Here is a 13,549-nt window from a genome sequence, read left to right as displayed (position 1 = left end):
TTTCATCTCCTTTGCCTTCCTAGAAGGTGTCACTTACCCTGACACTGAACTTCTAGCAACCTGACTTGTGGGAAAACAAAAAACTTCACTTCCATCCACAGTACTCTGTGTTTATCTCTTGTACCAACACACAGTGAACAGAAATAGTCCTTGTTTAAACCCTCACTACCAGGCTCTCCGAATCATGTCAGGACCACACCCTCCTGTCAGGGAAGCAGCATGGCGTGACATCCCAGCATCATGTCAGGACTGCAGTATAATGTTTCATTTCAGAGTCTTGGTATAATGGGAGGAGCTTAGTCATATGTCAGGACTTCTGTATCTTACCACACCCCACTCAGTGTCTCACCAGCTTTTGAGTGACATGTCAGGAAGTCCATACAGCGCCAGGGACTCAGCCTCACTGCAGGCCTTCAGGGTCACATCAGCACCCAGCCCTTAGCATCATGGCAAGCATCATGGCAAGATCACAATAGGCACTCAGTAAGGTCAGGACCTCAGGACCACTTCGTGTCCTACACATCACGAAGGACCTTGGGTTCATGTCAAATCCTTCACATGTCAGGGTATCTGTGACATTATGCCAAACTTAAGTACTGTGACAGGACGTCAGCATTCTGTGAGACCTTAACAACATGTCAGGCAGCAGGTTGGGATCTCATAATTATGCCAGGATCTCTGCATCATGTGAGGCCCCAAGCATCACAATATATCCTCACTAGGATGGGACCTCAGCAACATTTCTGCATGTGAGCGATTGCCCGGTCCTTAGCAACATGTCCTGACCTCAGATCTTCAGACTCATTCCCTCTGCACTGTGCTATTTCCTCAGTGACATGTAACGTCTCATGTTACCTCAGGAACATCTCATGTCATGTCAGTATCAGATTCTTCTATCATCAGGACCACGGTGTCACACCAGAACCTCAGCATTGCGTCTGTCACTCAGGATTACATTAGGTCCCCAGCCTCAGAAAAATAGCACGAGTCTAATGTCATGTCAGAGCCAAGGTAGCATACCGTACCCTAAGCATCATGGCAGAGTGTCAGCAAATATAGTAGGTCTTCAGCCTTGTGTCCAGACCTTGACGTCATGTCAGTATCTGCATCATGAGTGGATCTCCAGTATCATGCTAGGTCTTCTTTGTCACGTCTGGACCTCTGTGTCATGTTAGACACTCAATATTGTCTCAGGACCTCAACAACATATCAGGACTTAATTTCATAGCAAGCCTTGAGCATCACGCTGGACTACCAGTGCCATGTTGGTTCTCAGCATGGTGTCAGACCACCAGTGCCACATCATCATGTCAGGACTTCAACACGAAGGGAGGACCACAGCATAGCACCTTCCATCAACGCACAGCCTCAGCAGAACACCAGGACCGTGGAATCGTTTCAGATGCGTGGTATCATGCCACGGCCTCTGCATCTAGGCATGCCTTCTCTATCATGTCTGAACCCCGTCATATCGAGAACTCAACATCATGTCATGTTCTCAAGGTCATGTCAGACCCTTCGAATCATAGCAGAAACTCGGCATGTCAGGGTTGGGTACCACATTAGGCCTGGAAGGTGATGTAATGGCCAGTAGGATCACGACACACACTCAGAAACACAACAGGAAGCCACTGTGATGTTCACACCCCAATATTAGGTCTAAGCCTCAGCATTGTGTCAGAGCCTCATTACGACGCCAGGGATTCAGCATCCTGCCAGAACCTCAGTATCACATGAGGCTCTGAGCATCACATGTGGCCCTTTCATCAAGGTACCACCTCAGTGTCATGCCAGATCATGAGTCATATCAGATCTGCAGCATCCTACCAGCCCTTCATAATCTGTCACTGCAAGCAAGATATTAGCATATCTTCCCACAGTATCAAAACCTCAGTACCGTAGCTTGCCCTCAGATCATATGGGGACCTCATTATCACGTCAGGCCCTCAACCCAATGTCAGAGCCTCATGTAAAAAACAAAAAAACAAAAAAACAAAAAAAAACCCCAAAAAAACCAAAACAAACAAAAAAAAACCTCTCACTGTGTGCCAGTGCCAGGTCCCCTGCACTATATCAAGAACTCAGCGTCATGTCATGATTTCAAAAGTCATACCTGGCCCTCAGTATTATTTTTGGACCTCATAACACATCACACTAGGCTTCAGTTCCTTATCAAGCTCTGCGCACCATCGAATAACTTTGGCAATTATTCGAGGATATTGCCTTGCTATCATGTCATGCCTTTGGTATCACGACACATGATTTCAGTATTGTATCAGGGCTTTATCATTGTCTAAGAGCTGCAACATCACCATGTCAGACCTTTGGTATCACATAGGGACGTTAACATCATGCCAGGGCCTTGGTAGGACACAAGACATCGAGCCAGCCTCATTGCACCATGTCAAGCTCTCAGCAGCATCGGATACCAAGCACCTCAGCATCCTTTCAGGCCTGGATCATCGTGTCAGGAACTCACCAAAGGCCAGGACCTCATATAATATCAAGCTTCCAGTTTCAAACAAATACCTCAGCTCATGCTAGGACCCACCATCATATCAGGGACTCAACATAAGGACAAGGCTTCAGAATCATGTTGCAGTATTAGTACCACACAGACCCTGAGAATCATTTTGTGCCCTTAGTATAGAATAGATAGAATAAAACACCATATGTGCACCTCAGTATGACATCCGGATGGGCCCTTGTTGTCATGTCTAGAGCTCAGCGTCATGCCAGGATCTTATTTCAGTATCCTATCAGGACTTCAGAACAGCGCTGTGACCTCAACCACAGGCCACTCAGCATCGAGGTAGGCCTGCAGCAGCACTTCAGAAACTGAAGATCACACGCAGATGCTCAGTGTCATCTGAGAACTGCAGTATGTGATCAGGTAGTAAATATAGTGTCACCATGGTAACCGGCATGTCAGTCCCTTGCTATGGTGTCAGGACCATGACGCAAGGTCAGCATTATGTAAGGACCTTAGTTAGCATCCTGTCTGTCAGACCTTCTGTACCACCAGGATCTCAGCATCACATCAGGTGCTTGGCATCATGGAATGCCCTTGGCATTATGTCAGGCTTTCTGAGTCGATCATAACAGCTTTCAGCATCCTATTATCTTCTTAGAAACACGGATCTCTGGTCCTACCATGTGAGTCTCTGGTGTCATGTGATATCTTCTGGATTATGAATAGCCCTTAAGATCTTGTTAGGCCTTCAGGATCTTGCCCAGGGCTCGGCGTCATGCCAGGACTTTAGCAGTGTATCAGATAGAGAGCCCCATCCCACCATGCCCCAGCTTCTCCCTCCACTTAACAGGGCACCCTGCTCCTGGCCTTACCAATCCCGCCTCCTGTACCCCCAGCACCCTCATGAGGTTCACTGAGCAGAAGATCAAGCTGTAAAGGACAGATGGACAGACAGTCAGGACTCTCATCAGACACATCTATGTTTATTTTTTTTCTCCTGTCAGAAAATTTCAAGAATTACACCAAAAAATACTTCAGCCTCTGCTACCTACTGACAAAAATACACCACAAAATTATAAAGCGCTCTGTGGTTTTGCTAGGGACGATTTGTTGATCCGTTTCAGATGACAAATGAATTTACAGGTGACTCTAGGTGATGGGAGAATGGGGGCGGGGAGGAGAAATCAGATGAGAGGATCTGGCAGGATGGTTTGAGCTACACTACTCCTATTACCCAGCTGCTGTGTACAATGATTTCAGCAATATAGCAAGCCACAAAAAATACCCTTACACTGCCTGTTGGAGAAGCACTGGGAAACAGCAACACATCAAATGGGCAATTCTCCTGCCCAGTTCTCATCCTCATGGGCCTAGAGCCAGCACCTCCACAGAAAAGGGATTTCTTAGACTGCTCGTGAGAAGCAAGAGGCCCCTGCTAGAGTGCTGGGGGGAAGCCTAAAGATGCTGGCCATGCCTCCCTGTCAGGTGCTTCTAGAACCTAGCTGGAGAGTTTGGACATACGACCTCAGTCAACACAACACAGTGAGCAAAGAGTCACCTTCTCCAGCTTCTTTTAGAAATGACCACTGCTAGCCCAATCTTCAAGTTTCTTCCTGGCTGTCACATTTCCTGGCTAGAATTCAATTGTTATTCCTGCTGTCGTTAGCACTTTGGGAAAGAGTAAAAACCGTGTGAACCCCGGGTGCCTATGCTTTTATCTGAGCCCAGGGTGGCCCACCTGACCCGTCTTCTACTTGTCACCTCGTTTCCTTTCTCTCCCTTTCCACCCGCCATCTTGAGAACACGGGCAGCATCTAGGGATACACCTAGAAAAATAAAAGAAAGACAGCATCTACCCACGCCTGTGTTTGCTGAGGCACAACAGGCGCCCCGTGAGCATTCGGAGCCTAGGTCCCCATGGGCTGCCCAGGGCTGAGCGTGGATGCCTCCCCCTTGAGTTTGTGCAAATCCTGCAAGCTCACCATTGAGTGGTACTCGGCGAATTCTTAGTTTAGAAATGCCAACACCACCTTTCTCTCCAATTCAGCCTTCCCTGTCTTGCCGTGCTCCTCTCCTGCAGACCACAGGCAAACCGAACAGCCCACCCTTCACCACGCAGACACTCAGACGCCCACACAGAAGCCGTGGTGTCTTACCTAAGAAGCCCCAGAGAGGCTCTGCTCTTTACTGCCCTTCTGTGTCTTCCTCGTGGAGCCCGTTTCATGCATTTTAATTCATTTTCTCTGGCTCCCTTTTCTGTCTCTAAATTATCCTAACAAAGAATAAGCGGCGGCTTTGAAATTATCTTACATGGGAACAATCAACACGAAACATGCCTTTGTACACTAGCCTGACTTGGGTACGAAGCAACAATACGGAAGGACAAAAGGAAAGATCGATTCAGACAACTCCAGTGCACAATATTTTCGGGGAGTTCTCCCCAGACCCCATCCTGCCCCGCCCCCACCCCGTACCCCAGCAGTACAGTGTTGTCTTGTAGCGCCAGCCTTGCTTAACTAATGGGGGGATTCCCCTCTCCACCACCCCCCATCCCAGCTAGGGCAGGCCTCTAATGGCCCTGCGTCTTGGGTGGCTTGGGTTCGTGGATGACAGCAGCTGCTGACAGCCACGGCCCGATGGCCCGGGCAGTGCTCTGCTTGGCCACACTGTAGTGGCTGATGACTGTGTAGAAGCGGCTCCTGGAGCTGGGGTCCTGGGATGAGTAGTAAGCATCCAGCGAGGCCGGGATACAGCGCTTGTGCTGGGGAAGAAAAAGATAAAAGAGTCAGGAGTAGCTGGGTGGGCTGCTGGCACCCACGGGGACACTGATGCCCTGTGCAGGAGCTTCGGTTCCATCAGACACTCAGACATACCACAGGGGACTCTACCCCTGCACCAGGCCACAGTAGACCGTCCCCAAGATTATACTGTCACTGTCTTCAGAGGAGAGGAAATACACCTACTGATGGTACTGAGGTAAGACCAGATACATCTGCTTGATGACCATATGACATTGCTCCTGATAGCATGACATCAGGTCCTCAAGTGGCTGGCTGGGCCATTGTCCACAAATAATGACAATTTCATGTCCTTTGTTTTATATATGTATTTGTTTTCTCTTAGGAAAGTTACTGGTTCCTAACATTAATATGAATTTGCATTATGTATCTGCATTATCCTAGTATTATATATAGGATAGTCATAAAATATTGGCAATTTTAGCACTCGGAGTGAATGGTGTATTGAATGAATGTTGCTGCCCCTAAGTCCTTAAGCTATAAATGTCCTCTGTTTATAAAGGTTTGGCTTGGGTGTTTTTAACTGTCTGATATACAAATGTGTGCCCCCTACAGCCCCGTTTCTCAATTCAGCACAGCATTCAATAAAGTGCATAAAGATTTTTGTGTTTGTTTGTTTGTTTTTTGAGACATGTTTTTTCTGTCACCTGGCTGTCCTGGAACTCATTCTGTAGATCAGGCAGGTCTCAAACTCACAGAGATCCGCCTGCCTCTGCCTCTTGAGTGCTGGGATGAAAGGCACATACCACCATGGCCTACCTCGTTAAAACATGTAATGTTACACAAAACAGGCTTTGTTCCAGGTGGTTTTGGCCAACTGTAGGCCCGTAGAAAGTCCTGAGTGAAGCTGGGTTAAGCTTAGCTCTGACATCCCATAGGTTGGATGCATGAAAAGGCACTTTGAACTTACAGTGGTTTCAGCCTACAGTGGCTTGCTCGTGTCACAGCCCCACAGTGGGTCAGGGGAGCATCCTTATGTTCCCTGGAGGCTCTCCAGTTCACAGGCTGCACTCTTGAGTTTCTCCAGTTGATACAGGTCTCGGTTCTCCGTTTACCTTGTTTCCAGGGTTAACCTTGTCTTTTTATTTATCAAACAAGGTAGAACTTTACATATTTTAAGAAAACTATATATAACGAGCTAATTCCGTATGGATGCTGTCCCCATCCCTGGCTCCTTCCACCCCTCTGAGTATCCATATTTGGTGTTTTAAATTTTTATCTTTTCAGAATTTCCTCCTGGAAAAATTAAGCAAAGCCCTTTCTCCTCATGCACAGGTAGAACTGTCCTCCTCTCCTTGCCAATATCGAGGAAGCCTGTCCCTTGCAGCACACAGTCTTTTTGCTGTCAGGCTTCTACAGAATCCCCTTGGGTGGATAAAGCATGGACTGTTCAGCTGTCTCCATTCTTTCAGAAAAGTTGAGGAAATTTACCCATTAAGAGCGTTGCTCCATGGAGCGTGTGCCAGCACCACCCGACACACACGCTAAGTCAGAACATTCCCCATTTGATCCCCACTTCGGAACATCATCCTAGCTGTGACGTCTTGGGAAATTCTCTTAACTAAATACTTGAATTTCTGTTACTTCTTATGGAAAATGGGGGCAAAAAAAATAAAAAAGTTTCAAAGTAGCTGTGTGGTTTAGTAGAGATAACATTTATGGAAGTCTCTAGTAAATAGCCTGACAGAAAATAGATACTCAGGAAATGGTGACTATAAAAATTAATATCATCACCTGTTTTGGATTTAAAACAGCTAATTTTATTGCAACTAACATGTATTGAGAGTCCATTACCCAACAGAATTATTATTATTATTACTGTTATTATTATTATTTTGTTCTTAATTATTTGACTGTTTGGGCATACATAATTCTCCAAAGAAATAAAACGTCCCCCAGGTCACCCAAATCTTTGACGGAAGGAGGGTAACTAAAGCAACGGTCAGGAAGAAAGGGACCCAGAGGGTCAGGGTCTGGACATAGGCTGGAAGAAAACCTCAGAAGCTCTGTTCTCTGTCCTCTTGTCTGTTTAGGGACACCCTGATGTAAGGTCTTGGCCAGCCAGCCAGGGGGCTTTCCGAAGATTAGCAAGTCAACATTAAGTATCAGCGAGCTTCTGTCACTGCTCATGCGCAGTTTGGAGCTGCTTTACTTCTTGATCTAGCGATAGCAACTCTAGTGCCTGCCTGAGACTAGTCTTTCACTGCTCATGCGCAATGTGGGGCTGGCCCACTTCCGTCCTGATCTTGCCATGTAACTCTGGTGCCTGCCTGAGACTGGGCCTTCAGGAAGATGTGATAACTCTCTTCCTGACCTAAGCTGTGTTTCAGACAGTCCATGGGGAAATCGACAGACCCAAATATAGCCAAGCAGGGAAGAGAGGGCATCAATAATCCTTCCAGTTATTGACAGTCACCTAGGGCTATCCGCCTGCCTCAAGCCCCTTACCTTGTAGACAAAGCCTTCAGGACAGCTGTGGTCGTAGGTGAAGGCTTTGTAAACCACCAGGAACACAATGCAGGCGAGGAAGGCAAGAGCCAAGCTGACAAGAATGGTGACCTGGAAGAAGACAGAACTGAGAGTCACAGTCGATCGGTCGCAGCTCGTGTACTTCAAGCCATACAGGCAGCCCTCAGCACCGGAAGTCAACCGGCCGGCTCATATGTTGGAAAGGAGGGGAGCCAAGGGCCCAGGGAATTCCCTTTATCTTGGCTTTATCACTAAAATTTAATATGATCCTTAGAAAGCTTGCATCCATGAGCCTCAGCTTCTCCCTCCTGCAGGAAAATCTAGAAAGTTCTCTCTTAGCCCTACTCGTCATTTCCCCTCCCTCACTCTTCCTGTCAATGTGGGGGATGGAGGAGAGGAGAAAGTCATTGCGTCCAGGGTGTGGTGGTTTGAATATGGTTGGCCCACAGGAAGTGGCACTATTAGGAGGTGTGGCCTTGTTGGAAGTGTGTCTCTGTGGGGGTGGGTTTGAAGTCCTTTGCTCAAGCTCCGCCCAGAGCAGAAGGGAGTCTCTTCCTAGTTTCCTGCAGGAGACAGAACCTCCCCTGTTCGCCTTCGAATCAAGATATAGAACTCTTGGCTCCTCCAGCACCATGGCTGCCTGAATGTTGCCGTGCTTCCCACCATGATGACAACAGACTGAACCTCTGAAACTGTAAGCCAGTCCCAGTTAAAAGTTTTCCTTTATAAGAGATGCTGTGGGCATGGTGTCTCTTCACAGCAGTAAAACCCTAACTAAGGCCCAGGGCTTCCTGCCTTTCTTCAACACCACACCTCTGTCCCCACCACCGTAGTCTAATGTCAGGCATCAATTGCTGGCATTGTCTATGTTTGGACACCTGATAGCCACATTACATGCGTCCCCTACCCCAAATATGGAAAAATAAAACTTTTTAAGTTGAACACATTGCAGTCTTGTCATGTTCCCCATATAAGACAATATAGCAGTTACTTACATGGATTTATATTGTACTAGGTATTATAAGAACTCTGAGGAGTGTGTTATAACACACACAGGAAGATGTACAAAGGTCATATGCAAATACAACTGCACATCTGAAGAGTCTGGTCTTCACCAGGGGGTCGTGCATGCAATCACCCACTGATCTTGTTAGACTGTGTGTATCCACATAGTATCAGTCATAAGAGGGATGAAATATGTGTGAAAGATGTAGAGAGACTCAAAATCATTACAGCGAACTAAAGAAGTCAGATCTAAAAGGTCACTATGAAATATCCAGAGTACATTAAACGGCAGAGATAGAAAACATATGGGCAGTTGCCAGGCACTCAGGGTCGGGGACAATAGAGAATGACTGATAATGAATACCGGGTTCCCTCTGGGTGATGAAAATGTTTTGAAATTAGACAAAGATGATGGCCACATAGCGCTGTAAATATTGTAAATGCCACTGAATGGTTCATTTTAAAGTGACTAATTTTACAGTGTGTACATTTTTACCTCAAGTTTTAAATGTCAGAGCTGAAGGAACACGTTGCCTCTGGGGTGGGAGCAGTTCCTGTACGTGGGTGACTCTATCAGACAGCTTTAAAATGCTGCTAGCCTCCCTCCCAAAGTGGGCAGCCCACTATACCAGGAGGCAAACAGTCATGGCCTCACATGGCTGTAGACCTCATGCATGCAAAGGAGGGGCAAAGGCCCACAGCTACACCTTCCCTTTACCAGCGTTCCCAGGCAGCTCCAGTGACTTCTGGGAAATTCTCCCATCCCAGGGACCATATGTGACCCCAGCTTCTGACTGAGCAGAACCCCAGCCTTTTGACACACCTAGCAGCAGGGTGAGATGTCTAAATACAGGCACAGACCAGGCAACATCCATTTAGGGTGGGTATACTTTCACCCCTGGGACTACTGGCAGATTAGAGAAGATTGCCCTGCCTGCTCATCCAGGGGGCAGGTTCCCCAGACGTACCAGGGATCTCCCATTCCTAACCCTTTCTGGGAGAAGCAGGGCATGATTTACCTAGGTCATCAAGGCTGACTGTGTGACAGAGAAGCCTTCAGAAAATGTCACTGGGAAAAGAAGAGGGGGGAGGGGCAGAGGATGGAAGTCTCCTTTAGGCACGGTTTCAAGGCTACTCTCAGACGGACCTTTGGATGCTGGCACCCCCTCCTCTGGATTCCAGTTTAATGGACAATGGCCAAGTGAACCCAGGACATAGGTATCGTTTTCAATCTTATAGTGGACTACAAAGTACACCCATGAAAAGACCGACTCATATAAGCCGTTGTGATTTGGATCTCAAGCTGGCTAGATATGTTATCATTATGTGGATAGCATTTTCAACAATTCTGCCCTTCTGACTCCTTATAGGTAATAGGACATCAGAATCTCTGGGGGTAGAGTCCAGACCTCGGGATGTCTCCCCAACATAGGCAGGGAGAAGTGCTCTCTGTGAAGACCTGGGCCAGGCCTGGTTTTATGAGTGCTGAGTGGAGGCTGAGGAGTAGCCTGCCCATATGTACTGTTAACAGGTTAGCTGTATCAGGGTAAAAGGAGGTCATGACATCTGAAAGCCTTCATCCCTCTCCTAAATTTTAGTAGGGATGACTCTGTGACCAAGGCTATCAGCATAGAGGGCTCTGGGAGTAACCTGGGACTGGCATGTATCAGTGTGAGTAACTCTGCAGAGAGCTCCAGCTGGGAGGCCAGGAGGCTCTGAGCAGAGGATGGTGCTTCCGCCAGAGGGCAGCTAGAGAAAGACTGGGCTGCCCTAGAAGCATGGTGGGTTTGGCTCAGAGAAGGCAAAGGAGGAAGAAGCCTGGAGCAAAGGGCAGGGAGGGGTGGACATATTGGACATGGAACCTTCGCTCCGGGTGACAGGGAACTCTTGAAGGGTTTAAAGTTGTCAAGTGGGATCAAGATTAGGCTTTGGAAAGATGTCTCTGGAGGCGGGATGTACAGGGGGCAGGGCTGGAGGCAAGGCTGGAGGCAGGGAGGCCAGCCAGTGGGAAGGCTGATAATTAGGGACTATCTCAAACGTTGAACCAGCCTGGGCAGTGCAGTGGAATGAACTGAGCTGAGGAGACCACGTCCACCTCGGCCCCAGAGCTGGGGCATGGGCTTTAGAGGTTTGGAATTTCTCACTTGGCTTCTATGGAGATTTTCAGGCAGGTAGATAGCTCACTGCCCTGAGCCAGCCTCTCTCCTTCTGGAAAATCAGTAGAAGTCAGAGGCCTCTAGAACTTGAAGTCTGTAGCTAAGTCCCCTAACGGAAGGGTAAGCTGTGATCTGCAGGGAAGAACCTTCTGTTTCTCCACCCACCAACATGCTCTGAACACAGACCCTGGGTTCCACGTCAGGATTTATTGACTCAATTACAGCACCCTGTTCCTGGAGATATGCTAATGCCCTTGGCTTCACCCCCAGAATTTAACAATCTGGGACCAGCAATGAATTGCTTGCTTTTCACACTAGATGCGAGGCGTCCTGTGATATGATCTTCGGCACCTGCCAACACCTGCCTCCATCTCCCCAGCGTTTCCTCACTCTGGACTTCCTCATCACAAACAGATTTCCAGGTCTGCTCTTAGCCAAATGCCACAAGGCCAGCAGGCCATTAGGAACATACGGTGAACAGTTAGGTATCTGATGGGCTACCTCTCAACCTGTCACAGAGCAGGGTGTGGGGGCAGGTCGAATGGAGGACACACACACACACACACACACACACACACACACACACACACAGAGCGAGCTCCACCCTGGTGCTTTCGGCAGATCTCCTACCCACTCCCCTGCTGGCCAGAGCCAGCACTGCCCTGCCCTGAACACCCAGCCTCCTGAAAGATTCCTAGCGGAAAGGTGTCCGTCCTTACTGCATTATGCAAGCTCAGTGGAGCAGACAAGACCCTCCCACAGCCTCAGCCTTCCTTTCTCTGGTCTCCAAGTTCTACCTCCAAAGTCATTAACTTCTCTGTCCATTCTAGATGCCACATATCAAGGAAGGACTCTTGTCCCAACTCCCCTCAGGTTCTCAGGCAACATTTAGCTCCTCCCTGTCCACACCTGCTCTCCAGGAATAGCTCACTATGACTTACTGTCCAGAAAAGGACACACATGCAGAATAGTCGACTGATTATATCTGCCTAGACAGAGTAATCAGCCCTTAATAATCCTGCATCACTAAGGTCTGTCAGATGATCCTGGGCCAGAAGGCTGAAGATTTGATGCTCCAACGTTCGGTAGTATAGGGGCTTTTCACGTGTTCAGCGGTCTCTATAAATTGGCTAAGTTTTAGAAGTTATGTTTGGTGCTTCCCATAACTTCAGTTAACTCAGTCATTCTGGATTTCTGATGGGGTTGAAGACCTATAGTCTCATAGCCAATCCTGGCTATTTACTTTGAGAGAAAAGGTATCAACCTGGTCCATCTGCTGCTCCCCCTGGGAGCTAGTGTGACTTTCACTTTCATTTTCTCTGCACAGACAAGGTGTCCGGGTCTTGTTTGTCTGATTGTTTGATTAATTGCCTGTGAGGTAGATTCTACTGGATCTTCATCTAAGGCACAGAGAGGTAATGTGCTTTTCCCAAGGACGCACAGGACATTAAGCACTATGCTCTCAGGAGATGAGCTATATGTGATGTGCTAGGAGGTCTGGGGTACGGGCTGTCCTCTCTGCTCCTCAGAAAGTATGAACATGCTCATCTGCTCCATGCTGGCTTGAAGCCCAGGTTAGAGGCAGTTCTCCACACAGGGCGTCCAATGCTAAGTGTGTAGGGGAGGGTCCTTCCCTGTGGGCATTGATCCCCATGAAAACCTTCCTCCTCCATAAGAGGGGAGGCAGTCAGATAGTGTGTGTGCATCCCTGGAGCAGGAGGAGGGTGGCCCTTGAAATGCATGGCCACATCTGAGTCTGCCACAGATGGTACATCATTTAGAGAGATGGGCACAGCAGGTGTAATTAGGTCAAAGGTCTTGAGGTGAGATCATTGTACATTACCTGGGTGGGTATTAAAGTCCAGGAGCCATGGCTTTATTACAGACAGAGATGAAGGCAGACACACGGGGGGTGGGGGGAGGAAAGGGAGGGTGAAGATGGAGGGAGTCACAAGAGCTAGAAGATTCAAGGGGAGAAGATCGTGTAGGTGCCTATGTCAACCGGACACAGGCTAGAGTCACTGGGAACCTCACTTGAGAAAATGCCTCCATATAAGATAGGGCTGTAGGTGAGCCTGTAGGATATTTTCTTAATTAGTGATTGATGGGGGAGGGCCCAGTCTATTGTGGGTGGGGCCATCCCTGGGTTAGTGGTCCTGGGTTCTATAAGAAAGCAGATGAGCAAACCATGGGGAGCAAGCCAATGAGCAGCATCCATCCATGGCTTCTGCATCAGCTCCTGCCTCCAGGTTTCTGTCCTGTTTGAGGTCCTGCCCTGATTTCCTTCTGTGAATGTGGAGGTGTGAGCCAAATAAACCTTTCCCTCTCTAAGCTGCTCTGATCATGGTAATCCATCACAGCAGTGTCCCTGGCTATGGCAGGGTCTATCCCTGGCTATGGCAGGGTCTACCCGCATCTTTGTTTTGAAATTCTGGCTTCTGTAACTGAGGAAGTGAGAAGTTCTGCTGCATTAAGCCACAGAGTTTATGGTCATTCGTCATGGCAGCTCTGGGGGACTAACATGGTATCCTCCAATAGCACCCAGCACGTGAGCTACAGAAGCTGTTTCTACACATCAGCCACCAAGTACTTGAGAAGTTGTAGACTCAGGAGGACCACTGTTTATCACCATGTCCAGTGTTCCAAAT

At 48.1% G+C, this 13,549-nt stretch overlaps 1 protein-coding gene across 1 annotated transcript in view; it reads right to left on the bottom strand.

Annotated features, from left to right (window-relative positions):
• Positions 1-3,435: 3,435 nt before the first annotated feature.
• The window catches only part of Nsg2 (neuronal vesicle trafficking associated 2), a 60,511-nt gene continuing 50,397 nt past the window's right edge, over positions 3,436-13,549 (bottom strand). The window contains exons 4-5 of the mRNA XM_034506597.2: positions 7,720-7,830; positions 3,436-5,234 (exon numbers count right to left, since the gene is read on the bottom strand). Of these exons, the coding sequence (XP_034362488.1) occupies positions 5,043-5,234; positions 7,720-7,830 (303 nt within the window). The 3' untranslated portion in view covers positions 3,436-5,042. The remainder of the gene's footprint in view (positions 5,235-7,719; positions 7,831-13,549) is intronic.

The sequence above is a fragment of the Arvicanthis niloticus genome, chromosome 6, assembly GCF_011762505.2.
Source record: "Arvicanthis niloticus isolate mArvNil1 chromosome 6, mArvNil1.pat.X, whole genome shotgun sequence".
NCBI classification, from domain to species: domain Eukaryota; kingdom Metazoa; phylum Chordata; class Mammalia; order Rodentia; family Muridae; genus Arvicanthis; species Arvicanthis niloticus.
The sequence above is the reverse complement of the archived record's forward strand: the minus strand, read 5'-3'. Positions and strand labels throughout refer to the sequence as shown.